Raw genomic sequence first — 19,761 nt, forward strand, 5'->3', positions numbered from 1 at the left:
AGTAAAGAAACTCCCTTAACTAATGCAAACCTGGAACCTTCTTAGACTTAGTGTTAAAGAGTTGCTTGAGGCACTGAAAGAATAAATAACTTACTAAGGGCCAAAGTTTTTCTTTAATTGTTACAATTGAGAAAACTGGCTTCTTTTTTTAAAACTCTTTACCTTTTGCCTTAGAATCAATACTAAATATTAGTTCCAACATAGAATGGTAAGGATATCGCAACTGAGATTAAGTGAATTGCCCAGGGTTACACTTCTAAGTGTCAGAGTTCAAATTTTAACCCAGGACCTCCCATCTCTAGGCCTGGCTCTCTATCTACTGGGCCACCCCAGTACACCCAGCTGTCCCTTGCAAATGAGGAAACTAAGGCCAACAGAGGTTAAATTATTTGCCTAGGGCAGTAATGGGCAAACTACAGCCTGCAGGCCAGATGTGGCCCCCTGAAATGTTCTATCCAGCCAGCTGCGGGACATTATTCCTAATCTAACTAATACAATGAGGATACAATACAAGAAACTTCTAAAGAGTTGCCTTAGAAACAGACTGACAGATGAGCATTTCCTTTCCTTTGGCCCCCTCTTTAAAAAGTTTGCCCAACACTGGCCTAGGGTGATGCAGCTAAAGAGCATCTGAGATCAGATAAGAACTCAGTTTTTCTTGATCCCAGGTCTAGCACTCTGCACTGTAACACTAATCTGTCTATATTAGATTGTAAACTCTATGAAAGACATTGCTTAGTCCTCTGCACATAGTAGATATTTACAGTAAATTTTTATTTATTTGTGATTTATTGATAAAAATACAAACTTTTCTGCAATATCTGGCATTTGACCTTATAGGAGTGGGAGAAATGAGCTGCTTACAAATCAAAATGCAAGACCATATTAAGCAAACACAAGTAACATGGTTCAGGAAATGAGGTATCTCAAATGGTCCATGTTCATTAAAATAGGAATTATTTTGGTTATTATTCTGTAATTTGTGACAGGCAAAGCAAAATAAAAATCATTTAAAACTATCTGAATTCCAAATTATAGCTCCCATTTAAAATTCTCTCTCCTAACTTATGATGAAAAAATAAATGCTAAATATCAGGTTTGCTATGTTATAGAAAGATTAAATCTTAAATCACAAATCCTTATTGAACTGTAGTTAAGGGACATAAAATTTAATTATTCTCAAAAGAGGTTATTCTTAGACTCCAAATAAAAACTTTACTTAGTGACTTTAAAATCATATGGAGTATATAATTATGAGGCTTTATGTTCTACTGCATTTTGGAAGAACCCACAATAAGACCACAAAGTAAAAATCTGACCAGTTGATCATAATCAAATAAATAAAATTTCCTAGAAGCAAATACCTTATTTTTTATTCTTAACTGTCCTTATGCACAAAGGCAATTATTTTATCTTTGGTATAACACATAAATGCCTAATTCATATATGAGAGAGATTATGTAAGTGTACATGTTTCTTTCCCACCTCAGATAAATATAATTACAGAAGACCTAAGAAGAATTAAGGATTTTTCCTACAATCCCACAACAAATTTAAGAATGTTTTAAAATTTGATAGGATTTTAGGGTCTTTTGGCATTGGATGAAAGCATCTGATATTACACAGGAAATATTTTGTGGTTGGTTGATTATTTCATACAGAGATGAAGCAGCTCAATCAACACTGAAAGATTTGTGGCCCAGAACCACTTTGTGAAGGTGGACTCCCTTTTCCCATACCAGAAAGCAGCAAAATGTGGAATAGACTTTGTACCACCATTCCACTTATATACAACTGACCATGCCATTGGAGCTCTTGAACTAATAGCTAACAATTCATCCTATTAGGAGCAGAGATACACTCTGAGAATAAAAAATGTAAAGAGGGATATAGAGAGACAATCATCTTAGGGAGGATGCAGATTTAGGGAATCTTCCTAGTGGAAAATAGTCCTAGTAACTGAATCAAGAGGAATCCCAGGAGCCTAACTAAGCAGCCCACTCAGGAGATTAGTTGCATCCAAAGATAGCTATACAAAGAAATCCCAAGCCCTATGAGCATGTATACTTTTCTTTCTTTTTTTGACATATATGTATCCTATACATGTGTGTCATTACCATTATATGTTAATAAGCATGTGCCTACTCTTTCTATGAATGCTATGTATATTTGTAGAAGAACCTTTCTCTGGGGGTGTAGGGTTATACTAACTGTTCTTACTATGCCATCTTATTAAATGCTTTTGAAAAAAGTTTATTCTGTCTACTAGTATTTTGTTAATGGAAGTACATTGGGAACTTGTATTGGGAATTTGTTAATGGAGAGTACATTCATGAGTTAAAATTAAAAAAAGGAAAGGGTTCTAGGTTTATCCATAAAAAATGTAATTGCCAACCTCTGAGGAAGGGCAAGTTGGGGATACATGTTAGGGATATAGCCCAAGACATACTTGAATTCCTTCTGCATTTTCAGAGAACCCTAGATAGAATATTCTTTTGGTACTCTCTCCTTCTTGCATATCCTAGTTTTCCAGGGATTCAACAGGGAAAATTTTGCATTTTTCTTTTTTTTTTTAGTCTGTAATCAGTTTGTTTCCATGTGTATTTATAAGTCAGGCCATTTTTGATGTCATATACATTCAAATAAAAGTTAACTTTTAATATTTGCTGTATTTCTGTACCCATTACAAGTATTGCTGCTAACGTGAATGGTATGGATTTTGCATCCCTAAAATACTGGTGTCTACAGTATTTTGTGTCTCATTCACATTTTTTCTTTTTTAAGCAGATCTAGACTACTTGCCTTATTGTAGCATGCGTCCAGAAAACTTTCCTGAGATCCATATTAGCTATAAGTCCATTGGATAAGGTTTGCCTGTTGGCTGAATAATAAACTCCAAACACTTAGTAGCTTTTGGTGTGGTATTCATATGTCCTTGACATTTTCTGTTTTTCTTTTAAGTTTACCTACTTGGCCTACTAAGAACTAAGCCAGGAACTCCATTAAGGATCATTTCAGGAGCTCTGTGGTATAAGAACACAGAGAAAATTTTGTTTGCATTTTCACTGAGATTACCCTATGTATTAAAGTGTCTCAAGAAACCATTTTTATATAACTGGTGTGTGAAGGAATATCTGGAGATTTTTTTTTAACCCTTGTACTTCAGTGCATTGTCTCATAGGTGGAAGAGTGGTAAGGGTGGGCAATGGGGGTCAAGTGACTTGCCCAGGGTCACACAGCTGGGAAGTGGCTGAGGCCGGGTTTGAACCTAGGACCTCCTGTCTCTAGGCCTGACTCTCACTCCACTGAGCTACCCAGCTGCCCCTATCTGGAGATGTTTTGTTCAAACCTCCAATTATATTATTTTATATGCTGAAAGGATTCGAGGATGAATTTTCAACCAGAACAGTTTGGATTCTCACCCAAGGGTGGGGTGACTTCCAGCAGACCTTAAGTTTTCATGTTTTCTGGGAGCTCAATAAAGACAGATTTCCTTTTAAAAGGGAAAATTTGATTTCCTTTTTCCATTCTTCACCACCTTTTTTAAGGAAAGCCTTTGCAATACCAACACAGATGGTGAATTATAAGAATTTTGTAAAATTATGTTTAAGTTACATTACCATACCTTTCTCAGCCAAATTTCTTGAAAAAGCTGTAAACACTCATTACCTATAGTTCTACTTTTACTCAATCCTTAACCCTTGGTCAATTTACTGAAAGGTTCTCTCCAAAGTGATCAATGATCTCTTTAATTGTCAAACTGGTCTTTTCTTAATTCTTACTCTTTTTGATTTATCTGCTGCATACTCTCTCCTCTTTGACTTTTTTTTTGTGACACTATTCTCTCTTAGTTCTCCTTCTATCCATCTGACTATTCCCTTACTGGCTCATCACCCACATTACAACCCTAATTCTAGTGTTATTACAATATCCTGTTGTTGGTCCTCTTATTTTTCTCCCTCCACACTCTTCCTTGGTAACTTTATCAACTCTTATAGTATAACTATCATCTCAATTCAGATGATCCTTCTAACTTGTCTCTCCCTAGAGTTTCATTCCCACTTCATCAATTGCCTACTACTGGACATCTTAAAGTGGATGTCTAAATAATATCTTAAACTCAACATATTCAAAACAAAATTCATCATCTTGTCCTCCAAACTCTACCCTCTCCCAAACTTCTCTATTTCTGTCTAAAACACCATGATCCTTCCAGTCTTCCAAGTTGGTAATCTTTGTATTATCCTCAATTCCTCACTATTCCCTCACTCCACATATCTAATCAGTTGTGAAATCTTTCCACTTTCATCACCACCACATCTCTCAAATCCAATTCCTTCTCTCTACTCAAACATTTACCACCTTAATTCAACCCACGTTATTTCTCTCTCACTTGGATTACTGTAACAGCCTAATTGGTTTCCTGCATGAAGTCTCTGCATCTCTAGCCCAGCTGTCAAAGTAAGATTCCCTTAAGTATGTATATGACCGTGTGACTTCCCTGTTTCACCAACTCCTGTGGCTTCCTATTATCTCTAGGATAAATTTCTGTTGAGGTTTGAAAGCCTGCTCCCAATCTATCTTTCCAACCTCATCATTCATTACTCACCTTCTTACACTTTCCTTTTTAGTCAATTTAGCCTTCTCACTGTTCCTCACATGAGCTGGGATGCCAGACAAAATTCAACTTTTTCTCATCACCTCAATTGCCAGTGCCCTTCCTCTCTTCCAAATTACCTGAAATTTACTTTGTACTTACTCTTTAAATATGCTTTATATAATTGTGTGTGTGTGTGTGTGCACGTGTGTACTTTCCCCCCCCCCCCCATTACAATGTAAGCTAACCTTTAGAGTGCTTCACTTTCAAGCAAGTATAGCAAGTATAGGGCCTTCCACACATTAAGCACTTAATAAATATTTATTAATTGATTGCTTATTGGTTTTTATCAAAAGAATCCAAAAGAATTTAAAAAAATATTTGAGTTATGAGAGAAGTGCTTTGTCAACCTGAAAATATTACATAAAGTTATTGTTATTATGAGGGGCATCAGTGAAACAGAAAAAAGAAATTAGTATTGTAACCAGAAGACCATGGCTTATTAACTGTGCAATGTTGGAAAACTGAGGACTTGGCCTCTCAGTGACTCACTTTTTTCATTTATAAAATGGAGATGATTATTAATTAATATTGTTACTACTGAACTGTGGGAGCAGAAACACAGAAGAAAAACAACTGCTTGACCATGTGGGTCGATGGAGATATGATTGGGGATGTAGACTCTAAAGTCTAAACCATCACCCTGCAAATATCAATAATATGGAAATAGGTCTTGATCAATAACATATGTAAAACCCAGTGGAATTGTGCATTGGCTATGGGAGGGGGAAGAAAGGAGGGGAGGGAAAGAATATGAATCATGTAACCATGGAAAATTTTTTATAATTAATCAATAAAATAAAATCTTAATGATTAATAAAAAAATATTGCTACTACTACAAAAGAATGTTTATTCTACACCATACCATACCAGTATATCTAGTTATGCTTGGGGGACTTATCCTTATTTTTTAATTAAATTTCTATTGAATAGTACAAATCATTCTTCAATCATTCTATCTTCTAAATCCAAATATTTTCACTGGCTCTCCATCATGCCTCAAACTCTTTCTCCTTATCTAATATTTCCTACATTTCTTAGCTTTCTTTAAGTTTTAGCTAAAATCACACCTACAAAAAAGCCTTTCCTACTCCTTAATCTTAATGCCTCCTCTCCGAGATTATTTCCAACTTAATATATATATATATATATGCATACTTATATATGTCCCATTTGTATATAATTATTTTCACTTTGTCTCCCCCATTAGACTAAGAGTTCCTTAAGAGCAGGAACTGTCTTATATTTCTTTGTATCCTTAGCACTTAGTACAATGCTTGGAATATGAGATACTTAATACATGCTTGTTGATTTGACTATGAAATTATGGTGCACTGATTTATTGGCTGTAGGATTATTTTAAAACATTTTTAGTCTCACTGTAGCTCTCTAAACAGGATTATTTTATATCTTAAGAATATAGGCTGTACAAATAAGAAGTGTCCTCTATTTCTTCAGTTTGATTTCAAAGTCTCTAGATCATCACAAAATATATAGAATTAATTTTCATATATTTTTTCTTTTTTAAAAAATTTTACTTTTGGTCCATCAATTAGAAAACCAAAATTAAGGAAGGCCTAGGCAAAGTTCAAAGGTATTTACACAATTTTTGACAGTGTACCAGTTTTACTCCCTGTGAAAGCAGCAATAGCCAATTATTTCTAAGGTACATTCAGAGGTTTTCCCCTCAGTAAAACTTCTCATTTTTACTTTAGCACGTGCCAGTTCTCTACTTCACAACTTCACAGCATTCAAAGCTGTAGGCAGTAAGGAGACAGAGAAAAAAGTATCAATTCTCTTTAGATACTTCAGCCACAGCTCTATCAATTGATTGTTACCAGCAGTAACGTAGAAAGTATAACATCACCATGGTCTCTGGTTCACTTCTGGTTCTCCTCAAAAACATGGGAGGAACAAAGAGACACTTGTATTGAGCCATTAGATGTAGGCCCAAACTTCCAAAGTGATGTAATTGAAAAGACTATTGGACTTCTTTAGGTGTTAGAGTTACTTTATTTTAAAAACAGGGATAAGATCATATCTGTTTGAAAAAAAAAGACTAGGGTAGATTATTTCAAATGATTTTTTTTAAGTCTAGGATTTTGTATACTTCCAAAAGATAAGTCTCATTCCTACAATTCTCATAGGCTTTAAATTCCTAATCTAGTCTATAGAAGAAGGAGATGGTCCTTCTGGATGGGGTTATTCTTACTTTTGGGGAATCTGAGCCTGGAAAGGGTTTAACTTGGACTTGGGATTTTAAGTTTTTTTAATAGGATATGCCCATAGTGGAACTGCAGTGTTGTATTTGGGATCACAGGGATTAGAGATGATTCAAAATCTCTTTTAAACTAGTATTTCCAGTAAAAATAAAATTTATAGGTTTCATAGTCCTAAACCATGGCTAAAGTAACTCTTTGACTAGAAACTCCATATAGAGCAAATGAGAAAGAAATCATGCATATATTTGTGATGACAATATTCTAAACTTATAACCAACTAGAAAATACCTCAAAAGTAGTTATAGTTATTAACACACACACACACACGCACGCACGCACGCACACACATACACGAATCTCTAAAATCAGGAAGAAATTTTTTTTTAAAAAAAAAGAGAACAGTATCAGAAACAACAAAAGAAGGACTAAATGTGCCTGAATCCTGTCACCTTATTCTTGTTTCTGCTTACAGGGAAACAATAGCATACTTCATATTCTCATGGAAATAAATGAACTTACCTTTCACAGGCTCGGACAGTCCACGCAGCAATTATCCATAAGGAGATACTAAAAACCAACAGTACAGTTCCTGGACATATAGTCATTAAAGTCTTCATAACAAAACGAGTATTGAAGTTTATTTTATTAAGAGCTCCAATGCTTCTAGAGGAGGCATCAGTGAAAAGTTTGCTATGTAAAAGCATAACTCTGGCAATAAGATATAGTCTTAAGAACATTGGTATAGACAAAATGATATCCACATCTGCAGTTGTTGTGGATGAGGTATAGGAGAAGGCAAGCCGGGCTGTCCATGTGAATGTATAATTTCCAGGGATGGGATGAATAGCACACACCAGTATTTCCAAGCAGATGAAAAAAATACGCTCGTAAGTCATGGCTATTCTCCAGTCATCTGCTCCATTGTCCACCATGAACAACTGAAAAATAAAGTAGAAAAAATCATCTTCAGTATCAAACAAATGTCCTACAAGTATATATTTTTAATATAAATGAGGTGATTAATAGCAGAATTCTGGAAAACAGAAACACTATCAATTTGTAAAAATATACTGGTTAAGTAAACTATTTTTGGAAATGGCTTTTGTCCCAAATTAATAAGGATGAATCCAGAGGAGGAATATTTGATTTGATGGCAATTGTCTGACATAGAAGAGAGTAAAATTTAGAGGAAGAGAACCTAGATCTGAATTCCATTTCAATCATTTACTATCTGTGTGCAACTGAGAAAGTTTTTCTTTTTTGTGCTTCTGTTTCCTCACCTTGAAAAGGTAAGGAAGTTGGAGTAGATGGCTTAAATTATAAATTTATGATTCGATGAGCCTATGATTTTACAATCAAACTGGCAAAAAGCACTTACAATATGTACTGAGGATACAAATAAAGACAACACACTCTCCTTTCCTTAAATAGCTCACATTGTTATGGAGAAGACAACATTAAAATAACTAAGTAGACACAATAAACTTTGATTGTAAATCAAAGACAGTCTCAGAAGGAAGGTCAACACTGAGTTAAGGATCTTTTGCTCCCTATCCACTCCCACAACTGTCTCTCAGGGGCTTAGCGGTCCTCTAGGCTGGTCCACTTCTCAAATGCTGGAATCTGGATTAGCTTGCTATGTATATCTCCAACACACTTCTGTATAGCTTTTTTTTTTTTCCATTTTATCCAGGGACTTGAAGCACTTTTTTTCCCCATCTTGATTAAGTTAGGCTGTTAAATAGAGCAACATTTACTAAGTGCTTTTATTAAGCGAGAAATTATTTATTAAGTGACAAATATGTCAGGTACTGTGTTAATCACTGGGGAGTGAAATACAAACGATAAGACAATCCTTGCATCAAGGATCTTTCTTACAACCTAATGGAGGATAACATAAAAAGGAGTGCTGGAAAATGAGGTAGGAGTGTACCTGCATAGGATCAGAGTGGAGAGATGATGGCCAAATGATATGGAGATCTGTGTCCCAGCCAGACAAGGCAAAATCTCACCTATTAAAGCTGGGGGATCCAGGGGGTAAATTCCAAGTTTTCAGTGAGATGGAGATGGTCTTATAATAGGATCAAAGTGCAGAGATGATGGAGAAGTATCATGGGTCCCTGGGCCCAGGTAAGACAAGGCAAAAATTCATAGAAGTGTTCTTACCTAATAAGTCATCAAGGCTATAGTATCTTGTTAACTGCTTTAAGTGGAGGGTCAGGGTGGGGGATGATTGATTCACTGATTTGATTGACTCCTACTCTAATATTTCCTAGTATAAAAAAGTTTCTAGTGGGTTCCTTGCTATTGGTTCCAGTAAGGAAAAATCTCCCCCAACTTGGAACCATGAAATTCTTCTTCTGAAATTATATATAGATATCATCTTGTTGCTCAGTGATTTCTGACTCTTTGTAAGCTCCATGGACTTGTCCATGTGGTTTTTTTGGGCAAAGATACTGAAGTTGCTTGCCATTTCCTTCTATATTGAGTCCCCATTTTACAGATGAGAAAGAAAGGCAAACAGGGTTAAGTGACTTGCCCAGGATTACACATCTAGTAAATGAAACCAGATTTGAACTCAGGAAGAGGAATCTTCCTGACTCTATGCTCAGCACTGTATCCGCTGTGCCACTTAGTTGCCTTATTACTGTGGTTCTATGTTCCAGACACTGTTAATCCCTGGAAATACTAAGAAAGGCAAGCAAGGGGCAGCTGGGTAGCTCAGTGGATTGAGAGCCAGGCCTAGAGACAGGAGGTCTCAGGTTCAAATCTGACCTCACACACTTCACAGCTCTGTGACCCTGAGCAAGTCACTTGACCCCCATTGCCTACCCTTACCACTCTTCTGCCTTGGAGCCAATACACAGTATTGACTCCAAGATGGAAGGTAAGGGTTTAAAAAAAAAAGGCAAGAAAATCATTCTTGATCCAGAAAATCTTCCTCATCCTTAAGGAACTCATATTCTAATGGAGAAATAAACATTCAAATAACTATGTATGTGCGAGATTATATGTTCATGAAATCTCTTATTCATGTCCTTGTCTCTCCTCTGACAAAACCACCACTCTGATATCATCCTTAACATTTTGCCTAGATTGTTGCAATAGCCTCCTGGTTGGAATTCTTGCTTTAAATCACTCCCTACTACAGTCCATCCTTCATCCAGCTGCCTAAGTAGTATTTGGCACTTAAAACCTTTCATAAGCTAACCCTTTCCTACAAAGTTTTCTTATGCTTTACTCCCATTCATTCTACTCTATATAATAATATATATATAACAATCATATAATAATTATTATTACAAATAATAATAAATAAATATAAATAATAATAATAATATCCTGAGTTCAAATCTAGCTTCAGACATGTCCTAGCTGTGTGATCCTGGAAAAGTCATTTACCCTCAATTACCTGCCTTGGAACCAATTGCATAGTATTAATTCTATGATGGAAGCAAAGGGTTTAAAAGAAAAAAAGACACATAATGATAGGTTATGAGAATATTATGAAGGTCTTTTAAAGATGGAGGGAGGAAAAGATATAATAAGGAAAAATATGTGTGCAAAAATATTCATAGCTGCACTCCTTGTGGCAGCAAAAAATTGGAAAATGAAGGGGTATCCTTTGAATGGGGAATGGCTGAACAAATTGTGGTATCTGATGATGATGGAATACTATTGTATTAAAAGGAATAACGAACTGAAGGATTTCTATATGTACTGGAACAACCTCCAGGAATTGATGCAGGGCAAAAGGAGCAGAACCAGGAGAACATTGTACACAAAAACTGACACACTGTGGCACAACTGAAAGTAATAAGACTTTTCTACTAGCAGCAATGCAATGATCCAGGACAATCCAGAGGAACTTATGAGAAAGGACGCTATCCACAATCAGAGAAAGAACCATGGGAGCAGAAATGCAGAAGAAAACATGATTGATTACATGGTTTGATGGGGATATGACTGGGGGTTTGGTGTTAAAAGATCACTCTATTGCAAATATGAATGATATGGAAATAGGTTTTGAACAATGATACATTTATAACCCAGTGGAATTTCTTGTCAACTTCCAGCAGGAGGTAAGGGGGGGGGGGGTGAAATCATGAATCATGGAGGCAAGGAAAAATATTCTAAATAAATAAAATAATTACAATAAAAGGAAAATAAAATAATTCCTCCCAAAAAAGATGGAGGCGGGGAAGAAATGGGAATGCTTATAAGTAATAGGAAAGTAGCCACTAGATAGGGAGAGACAGAAGATTAGCAAGAAAGTAGGGAAGATAATGAGGTTTATCTGCTGAAGGATCTGAGGTGGGATAAAGCAAGTGGGACATAGGGGTGTTTGCCTCACAAAAAGAAGGACCACATCTTCGTGTGAGATGTGAAGGAGGAGTCAACTGAATGAAGTGAGACGAGGAAGAAGTGGGAAAAAGAGGGTGCTCTTGAAGAAAGGCCTCAATTTTTTTAGTGAAGTATGAGGTGAGGGGTCTCTATTTAGATGGGTTTTGGATATACCGTGGGATGCTTGAGGAAGAATGAAAAGATTTGTTAATACTAACTGTGGTGAGTAGAATAGCAAGGCAATTAGGGAAGGTTTTTTTGCCACATTAAAGGTATAATAGCAAATTATAACATAAACTTGCAGTGGCCTCAGTCAGCAGTTTCATTTTTAAACATTGTAATAAGTAAATAAATAGTGGCTAATGGAGATTTATATTAGAGGGTAGGGGTGGTACCAATTGAGTCTTCTAGGTAGGGAAACTATAACTTCAGTAGAGGACTATTTAGTTCAGCCAGGGTTGTGTGGCCCTGAGCTGAGATGTTTCAATTGGTCTCCCTGTTATCTCTAATCTCCTTGAGGTAAGGAGTGAGATGCCCCTCCCTCCTGATGGAAACGGAAAGCCAACAGGAAGTGAAACTTGGTTCACTTCCTGAGCAAGATGGATGCCTGGTTAGCCCCTCAGGAAACAAGGGAAAGCTATCTTTCCCTCTTCAGCCTTGGCCCTAGTTGATAGTATAAAATGAATCAACAGAAGCTCTTTGAATAAAGGCCAAGGGGTTTATTGAAGGCAAGGATAAGCTGAGGGAAGAGAGTTAAGGTCTGGGAAACTGTTGCTAAGGGTGAAGCCAGAGCTAGGAGAGGGTCTCAGAAGGTAGAGGTCAGGCTGAAGGAACTAGCCCCTCAGCCAGGGATAAATTTCACTGCCCTGATATAGAAAGGTCTAGCACAGGGGTCAGCAACCTTTTTGGCCGTGAGAGCCATAAATGCCACATTTTTTAAAATGTAATTTCGTGAGAGCCATACAGTGCTCACAGTGCACACTCCTGTAACCGTGCCTGGAAAAAAAATTGACTTTATGGCTCCTGTAGAAAGAGCCATATCTGGCCCTCAAAAGAGCCAGCTATGGCTTGAGAGCCATACATTGCAGACCCCTGGTCTAGCAGGTTAACAGATGAGGGTGATGGCTTGGTTTAGGGGTGTCCCTGCCTGCCTAAGTAAACTAATTCCTACTTTCTCCTCCCACCAAAATCCCTCCTCCCAGGGCCCAAGGGGAAGATGCAGGGGATAGCAGGATGTCTGGGTCAGGTTAAGGAAATCAGCCCCACAGTTGGTTCTCCAAGAATATTTATAGTCCCAGCTCTAATGGTTTTTGGCCATGAGACCAGGGCCAGGCTGGGTCAACATTCCGTTTCCTTAACTGTCAGGATTGCTTCAGGTGGTTTTGCAAATGCAAGAGATTCTTGCAGTAATCCTGCATTACAACATATATATCATTAATTAGGCCCCACTGGTTAAGCTTCTAGACAGACCTTGCAATTATAAATTCCTTTCTACATGATAAAATGCACTATGACAAGAATTTAGGATATTTAAGCAGTAAATCCTAAAATATTTTAATAATTGCTATCCAAAGAAATCAAATTACGGAAAATCAATATACATTCACAATTTACACCCAAAATTTAGGGCACATCTCTTTTAAAAATCTCATTGCCAAGCAAAGTTAAACCTTGAGCACTGCCTTCCCTCAGACTACCATCATAAAAGCCTGGGCCCAAAATCCTGAGGAAAAGAAGCATTTCCAGACTATTAGCCCTTCTTCCAACCCAGTCCCTTAGGTATCATCTGAAGAACCAATCCTGTGGATATGCAATGCGGTAACTGCTTTTGTAAGTACTATAGTCTCTGACATCTCAACAGCTATGATTATTGATGACCTGAAAATAAAATTGTCATCAAAGTCCTTGGCATTATCAAATATCAGAAATGTCTACAGTTTTATTGGTGAAAATAAGACTAACAAGATGTATTTTGTTATATACTCTAGGGACTATTAAGATTTTTCATCTTACTTGCATCTAAAACCTACTATGTGTGTTGTCTCCCCCATTAGAATTTTTATTCATTCAATTCATGTAGAACAAAGATGGACAAAACCTGATTTTGCTATGGTTAAAAACTTGATTGGGCCATCAAGGGAAATTGATAGATATATCCCTCAGTGTCTTTCTCTATTCATATTCTACCTGCTTTCTTATCTTTCCCCTGGTTGTTTTTAGCTCTTCCTTTTGTTGATATGTGAAATATGTGCATACACACACACACACACACACACACACACACACACACAGAATCAGGGCCTGAGAACATGATCTATGATTACACAGAGAATATGAAGTACCTTGAGTAAATGTAAGTATAAGAATATATAGCATTCTCCAATTAATGAATGAAGAGACAGTTTTTAGATGAAGAAATCAAAGCTATATATACCACATGGAAAAAATGCTCTATTGATCAGAGAAATGCAAATAAAAACAACTCTGAAATATCATTTCTTACCTTTCAAGTTGGCTAAAACAATAAAAGGGCAAAATGACAATGCTGGAAGCAATGTGGGAAGATAGAGACACTCATAATGTTGGTGGAATTGTGTACTGTCCCAATCATTTTGGAGAGTAATTTGGATTATAAAGTTGTATATATCCTTTGTCACAGCAATATGACTTTTGGGTTTGTTTCCCTAGGTGATAAGAGAAAAAGGGACCCTATATTCTAAAATATTTATAGAAGTTCTTTCTGTGGTGGCAAAGAACTGGAAATTGAGGGGATGCCCATCAATTAGGGAACGGCTAAACAAGTTGTGGAATATGATTGTGATGGAATTCTACTACACCATAAGAAATGATAAGCAGGTTAATTTTTTAAAAACATGGAAATACCTACATGAAATTTTGAAAAACAAAATAAATGGAGCCAAGAGAATATTATATAAAGCAACAGAAATATTGTTTGAAGAATAACGTGTATGTCTACCTCAAGAGAAAGAACAGATAGTAACTAACAAGACACAGTTTATACATATGTTTATATGTATATAAACATATATAATTTTGGGGGGGAATCAAATGGCATCTTCTTTAGTGTGTGTAGGGGAGGGAGAGTGGGAGACAGCTAAGAATTTTAAAGTATCAAATAAACAATTAAAAAATGTAAACAGAAAAAAAAACTCTAACTACTGCACATGACCCTAGGCCATCCCTGGCACTATGCCTTCTTTGTTCTGTTTCTATATAATTCTTGGTCTGACCTGAAATTGGTGCAGGGATCCATTTTACCTTGTCCTGCTGCCAGGACAATTGGCTTCTTGTGAGTAACCTCTCTCAATGAACCTAATTAACCCTAGTAAAACTTACTAATGACTAAGTTAGTATGGGCTCCTCTTTCTTTAGTATTTCAACCCTGAAATTGGCATAATTGGGGCAAATCATATCTGCCTTCTTACAGCATATCATAGTTTTTCCTGCTTTTGACTTGCTTTTCTTGTTGCCATTGTCACTTTATAAATTAGGAGCAAGGAAAAAATAGGAAAAAGAGAAGGGAAGTGAGAATAGATTTTTTAATATATGCCTTGATTGACCTTTTACAGTTTGCCTTAGGTTCTTTTCTGATGCCTTTAATTCTGTGTCTTTCCTTGAACAATCCCCATTATTCTACTTCTTGGCTCTTGATGAAAGAAAATATTCAGGAAAAGATCAGATTCAAAGAAATTCAAGTGTGAAAAAGTAATAAAATCCACAACTGACATTTTCATAGTATTTTAAGGTTTACTTTCCTGACACTAACCTTATATTTTAGTTAATTTTAGTATCATTATTTCAATTTTATAGATGAGGAAACTGAGGCTTGGAGTGGTTATATGACTTTTTTATGGCCACATAGCTAACAAATGTTTAATGGGTACAAACAGAAGTCAATTATATTAATGTTGAACATGGTCGACCTCTCTATACAGTCATTTCATAAGAATTATTTAAAGTTTTTTTTCTTCCATCAAATTGTTCATAATTGCTTCTTCATTTCCTTATGACAGAATAAGAAGTCACTGGAGAAGAAGAAAACATACAACCCTCTCTTACTAATCAAGGCTTGTTATTACTACAGAACTTGATTTTATGATATTTTCTTCTATAAATAACACACCAATATGCTTTTTTTATGGAATTTGAATTACATCATTTTAAGACTGAGGGGAGAAAACCCTCAAATTTTAATTGGGCAAAAGAAGCAGCAGTATGAATAGAAATATGGTGTATGGTACCTAAGGACATTTCTTTTTTAATCTAAGAGCATCTATGCTATTCATAATGAGTAAATCTTTTCTATAATACAAATACCCATCTCATTTAAGGATCTTTGAGTTTGTAAATCTTAGAAATATTTTTCAAATTCATATTCAAATTGAATGCTGCCATCAGTGCTATCATGCAAAGATAATAGTTCAGTGAAATCAGAATAGTCTAAAATGGTATCTTCATACACATCCATCCCTCCTCCAAAAAAACCCTTGGTTACAACTATTAGTAACTTTTTATCTCAAAATCTGTACATTGGCCTAAATATTTCCTGTCCTATAGTTTCTTTAAACACAAGGGACTGAGAAGAATGAATGCCCAATCCCTTTTCCTGGTAATGGAGATAGAAAACCAAAAGGATATTCAGCATGTGAATGGAAGAGTACCAGAATGCCAACAAACAAGTTTAGATTTAATGCCAAAGCCGTTGGATTTACTTAAGGGCTAAATCTTGCCTTTCACTTAGGATCTCAAAGCAGTGAATTCTTTCGTGGGTTTAATTTTTGTTTTACAGATAAAGAAAAAAGATAGTATTTTGTTCAATATCACCTAGCAGGCCAAAGACAGCTATGAAAATTAGCTCACAACCAGTCCTGTCACTTTCAGTATCAATTTGGCATAAAACCTTTTGTATACTGAAGAAATATAAAAGACTTTAAAATTTATGATGATGGTAAGCTTCTAAAGATTAACATTGAGAACTAATGGATCTCGGAATTCTCAGAGTCCTTTGAGGCCATCTAGTTCGATCTGAACAAGAATTCCCATTACAACATAACTTGATCAGTCAACATTTACTAGAGAAAAATCTAATGAAAAGGAACCTACTACCTTTCAAAGCAGTTTACATTCCATTTTTGGATAGCTTATATTGTTAGGAAGTTTTCATTTATATCAAACGTAAAATTCTTTTTTTTTTGGCATCTTTCACACATTAGTCCTAATTCTTTCCTCTGAAGCTAAGTAGAAATAAAATTCCTCTTCAAAGTAACAGTTCTCTTTTAAAGACAGACATCCTAGTCTTCACGTTTCCAGTCCTTTTAGAAGATCTCACAGCATGTACTTGAGACCTTTTACCATGCCTGATGCTTTCCAACTTAACAATGTGCTTCCTAAAATGTTTAGGCACCCAGAACTAAACACAATACTTGACATGTGATCTGATGAGAACTGAATGATATATAAATCAGTGATATCAACAATAACACTAACTTACTTTTGCTTTAAAGTTTGCAGTGTTTTAAAATTTGATCTTTTGATCCTCATGACAACCCTGTGAGGTAGTTGCTGTTATCATCACTATTTTGTTGTTGTCATTTCAGTCGTGACCAACTATTCATGATCCTATTTGGGGGTTTCTTGGCAAGGATACTGGAGTAGTTTGCCATTTCCTTCTCCAGCTCATTTTATAGATGAGGAAACGGAGGCAAATGAAATTAGGTGACTTGCCCAGGATCACATAATTACCAAGTATCTGAGCCTAGATTTGATCTCTGGCTGAGCTCAGCATTCTATCCACTGCTGCCACCTAACCACCTTATTGTTATTATACAGATGAGGAAAGAAGAGAGATGACTTGCTCAGGTCACATAGTATGTATTAGAGGTATAATTTGAACAGAGATCTTCATAAGTTGCTGTGTGTTGTATATGTGATACAGCCTCAAATTTTTAAAAATTATTTTAAAAAGAACTATGCCAGAATATATATTCCTAAACAAATATGATTCTTCAAAGAAGTCACCTTAAAATTTATTCAATATTTGCAATTTTGCAATTACTCAGTAAATTTTTAGAATGTCATATTGTACTTGCCATCAGACAAATAAAAGATGCACAAGGAAATTTAGTTATTACTTCATATTTATCCTTTATTTTCGGCTTTGTGGCATTACCTAGCCTAATCATTCATCTTATTCATTAATAACTAATTAATTTCCTTGCTTCTAGACTTTTCCTTCAGATAGCTGCCAGATTGATATTCTTAGATCACAAATTTTACCATCATTACTCTCCTCTCTCCCTCATATGCACTCTCAAGATTCTTCAGGAGACCTCTGATAGCCTCTAGTATAAAATCCCAAATCTTCAGAATGCCGTTTAAATCTTTCCATGATGTGGCTCCTTGCTATCCTTGTATTTTTATTTTCTGTCATTCCTTTTAATCACTCTCTATTCCTAAAAAAAAGGCCTGCTAATTGTTCCCATACATAGCATGTGGCAATTCACAGATAGAATTCATATCTGGAAAGAACTCCCTCCTCATCTATTCATCATAGAATGCCTAGATTCCTTCACAGTACCGATCAGGTGCCACATCCTACACCAGGCCTTTTCTGATCTCTACCAGTCTGTCTCCCTTGACAATATTTTTTATTACTTTCTACATACTTTGTATATGTTGCATTCAACACCCCATCCTCATTATAATGTAAGCTTCTTTTGGGCAGGAACTGCTTCTTTTTGTCTTTGTATCTTTATTATCTAGCACAATGTGTTGTGCTAGATAATAAAGATTAGGCACTTATATAACTGTTGATTTGGAGTTGAATTCATCAGAGCAGGTTGTTTTAAAAAAATCAGGTCCTTCAAAATGTTGTAATGTGTTACAAACCTCTGAAGATAATTACTGAAGGAAACATTCAGGAATGTTCTTAGTGAAAATATGGTATTGTCCTCTCTTCCATGTGACTACTTTGGTTCAATGCTCATTTGAAAAATGAAGAAAATTAGAATATGCTTTAAGATACTTAATGGAAAGAGTACTGGGCTTGGAGGCAGAAGGCCAGGTTTCAATTTCTTGTTTTGCTCCTAACTGCTTTTGCAACCTTTGGCTTGTCATTTTTAAACTCTCTGAGATTGGACTAGATAATCCTTATGATCTATTCAATTTCCAACATTTTATGATCCTTGTGACCTGGGTAGCAACAATTATGATACCATTAAACATTTCACATAATATCATAACTTAAATAAGTTTAAATAATATGAGAAAAAGCAAGCTATTGTGGCATAAAATTAAATTTTCTTAGTATTCAGTTATGAATAATATTTACCTGCAATATTGCAGAACCACCAAAAACTGACCTGAAATATCATTGTTGTCATCATCACCACTACAAAAAGCATTTGTGTAATTTTTAAGGTTTACAGATCATTTTACATAGGTTATCTCATTTAGACTTTACAACAACCTATGGGGAAGGTATTTTTAGTATTCTCATTTTTGAATGAGGAAACTGAGGCTAAAATAGGTTAAGTGATTTGCTTGAATTCACAGACCTAATAAAGTCTAAGGCAGAATTTGAACTCAGGTCATCCTAATTCTAAGTCCCAAACTCTATCTACTTTGCCAGCTAGCTACTCTATTCATCATGATTAATACCACCACCATGGCAATATCAACTCAAATTTATATAGTGCTTTATAGCACTTTCCTCAGAACAACTCTGGCAGGTAAATTGTACAAGTATTTTATTTTAACCTGAAACTGTTATTTGATTGTTACAGCATAATCCAAGTAAGAAAAAATAATTACATTAATGCAGATCTGCAACTTTTTTTTCATTTGCTTGGGTAAACTGAAAATTGGGTGACTTTTCCAGGTTCATAGAACGAATTTTATCACAGGTGAGAGCTGACCTGAGGTCTCTCTCTTGTCTCTAAGTTCAAAACTTTCCAAAGTGTAATACTGCCTAAACAAAGTTAGAGCTGGAGGGCACCATAAAGATCATGAGAAAACTGAGACCTAGAAAAACCAGAATGACAACTCACAGCAAGTTCATTGCAAAGGCCGAACTAAGTTTTCTCAAAACTCCCAGTTTCCTGGATTGCATAGTATTAGCAACATTAGTAATATACTTCTAAGAAACCCTGACAAATTAAATACACACACACTTATACACAGAGATATAATGCATAATTAATGTCTATTTTCTTTAAAACATATGAATTCATCATTTAAAATGAAACTATTTTCTCAGTTTATTAAAATATTTATCATATTGCCATAGATATTCCCCTAAAACAAATCCTGCATATGTGAAATAGGTGTTTTTTTTTCCTTCAACTTGCCACCTTCCCCATTACTGCAAAATGAGCATGCTAGGTAATACAACTAAATAGAATAATTTGCGACACTAATGTTGAAAGTCAAAACACTGAACTTAGAAAAATATAATTCACAATGTTAGACAATGTATAGTCTACAAAAGTTACTAACTTTTTTTCCCCCTGCCCTCA

The 19,761-nt window shown here is 35.6% G+C and overlaps 1 protein-coding gene across 1 annotated transcript in view; it reads right to left on the minus strand.

Moving 5' to 3' along the window:
* Nucleotides 1-19,761, minus strand: part of KCNN2 (potassium calcium-activated channel subfamily N member 2) — a 216,339-nt gene that overhangs the window by 173,232 nt on the left and 23,346 nt on the right. Inside the window, exon 4 of the mRNA XM_044657609.1 lies at nt 7,400-7,818. Coding sequence (XP_044513544.1) covers nt 7,400-7,818 — 419 coding nt within the window. The remainder of the gene's footprint in view (nt 1-7,399; nt 7,819-19,761) is intronic.

The sequence above is a fragment of the Gracilinanus agilis genome, chromosome 1, assembly GCF_016433145.1.
Source record: "Gracilinanus agilis isolate LMUSP501 chromosome 1, AgileGrace, whole genome shotgun sequence".
NCBI classification, from domain to species: domain Eukaryota; kingdom Metazoa; phylum Chordata; class Mammalia; order Didelphimorphia; family Didelphidae; genus Gracilinanus; species Gracilinanus agilis.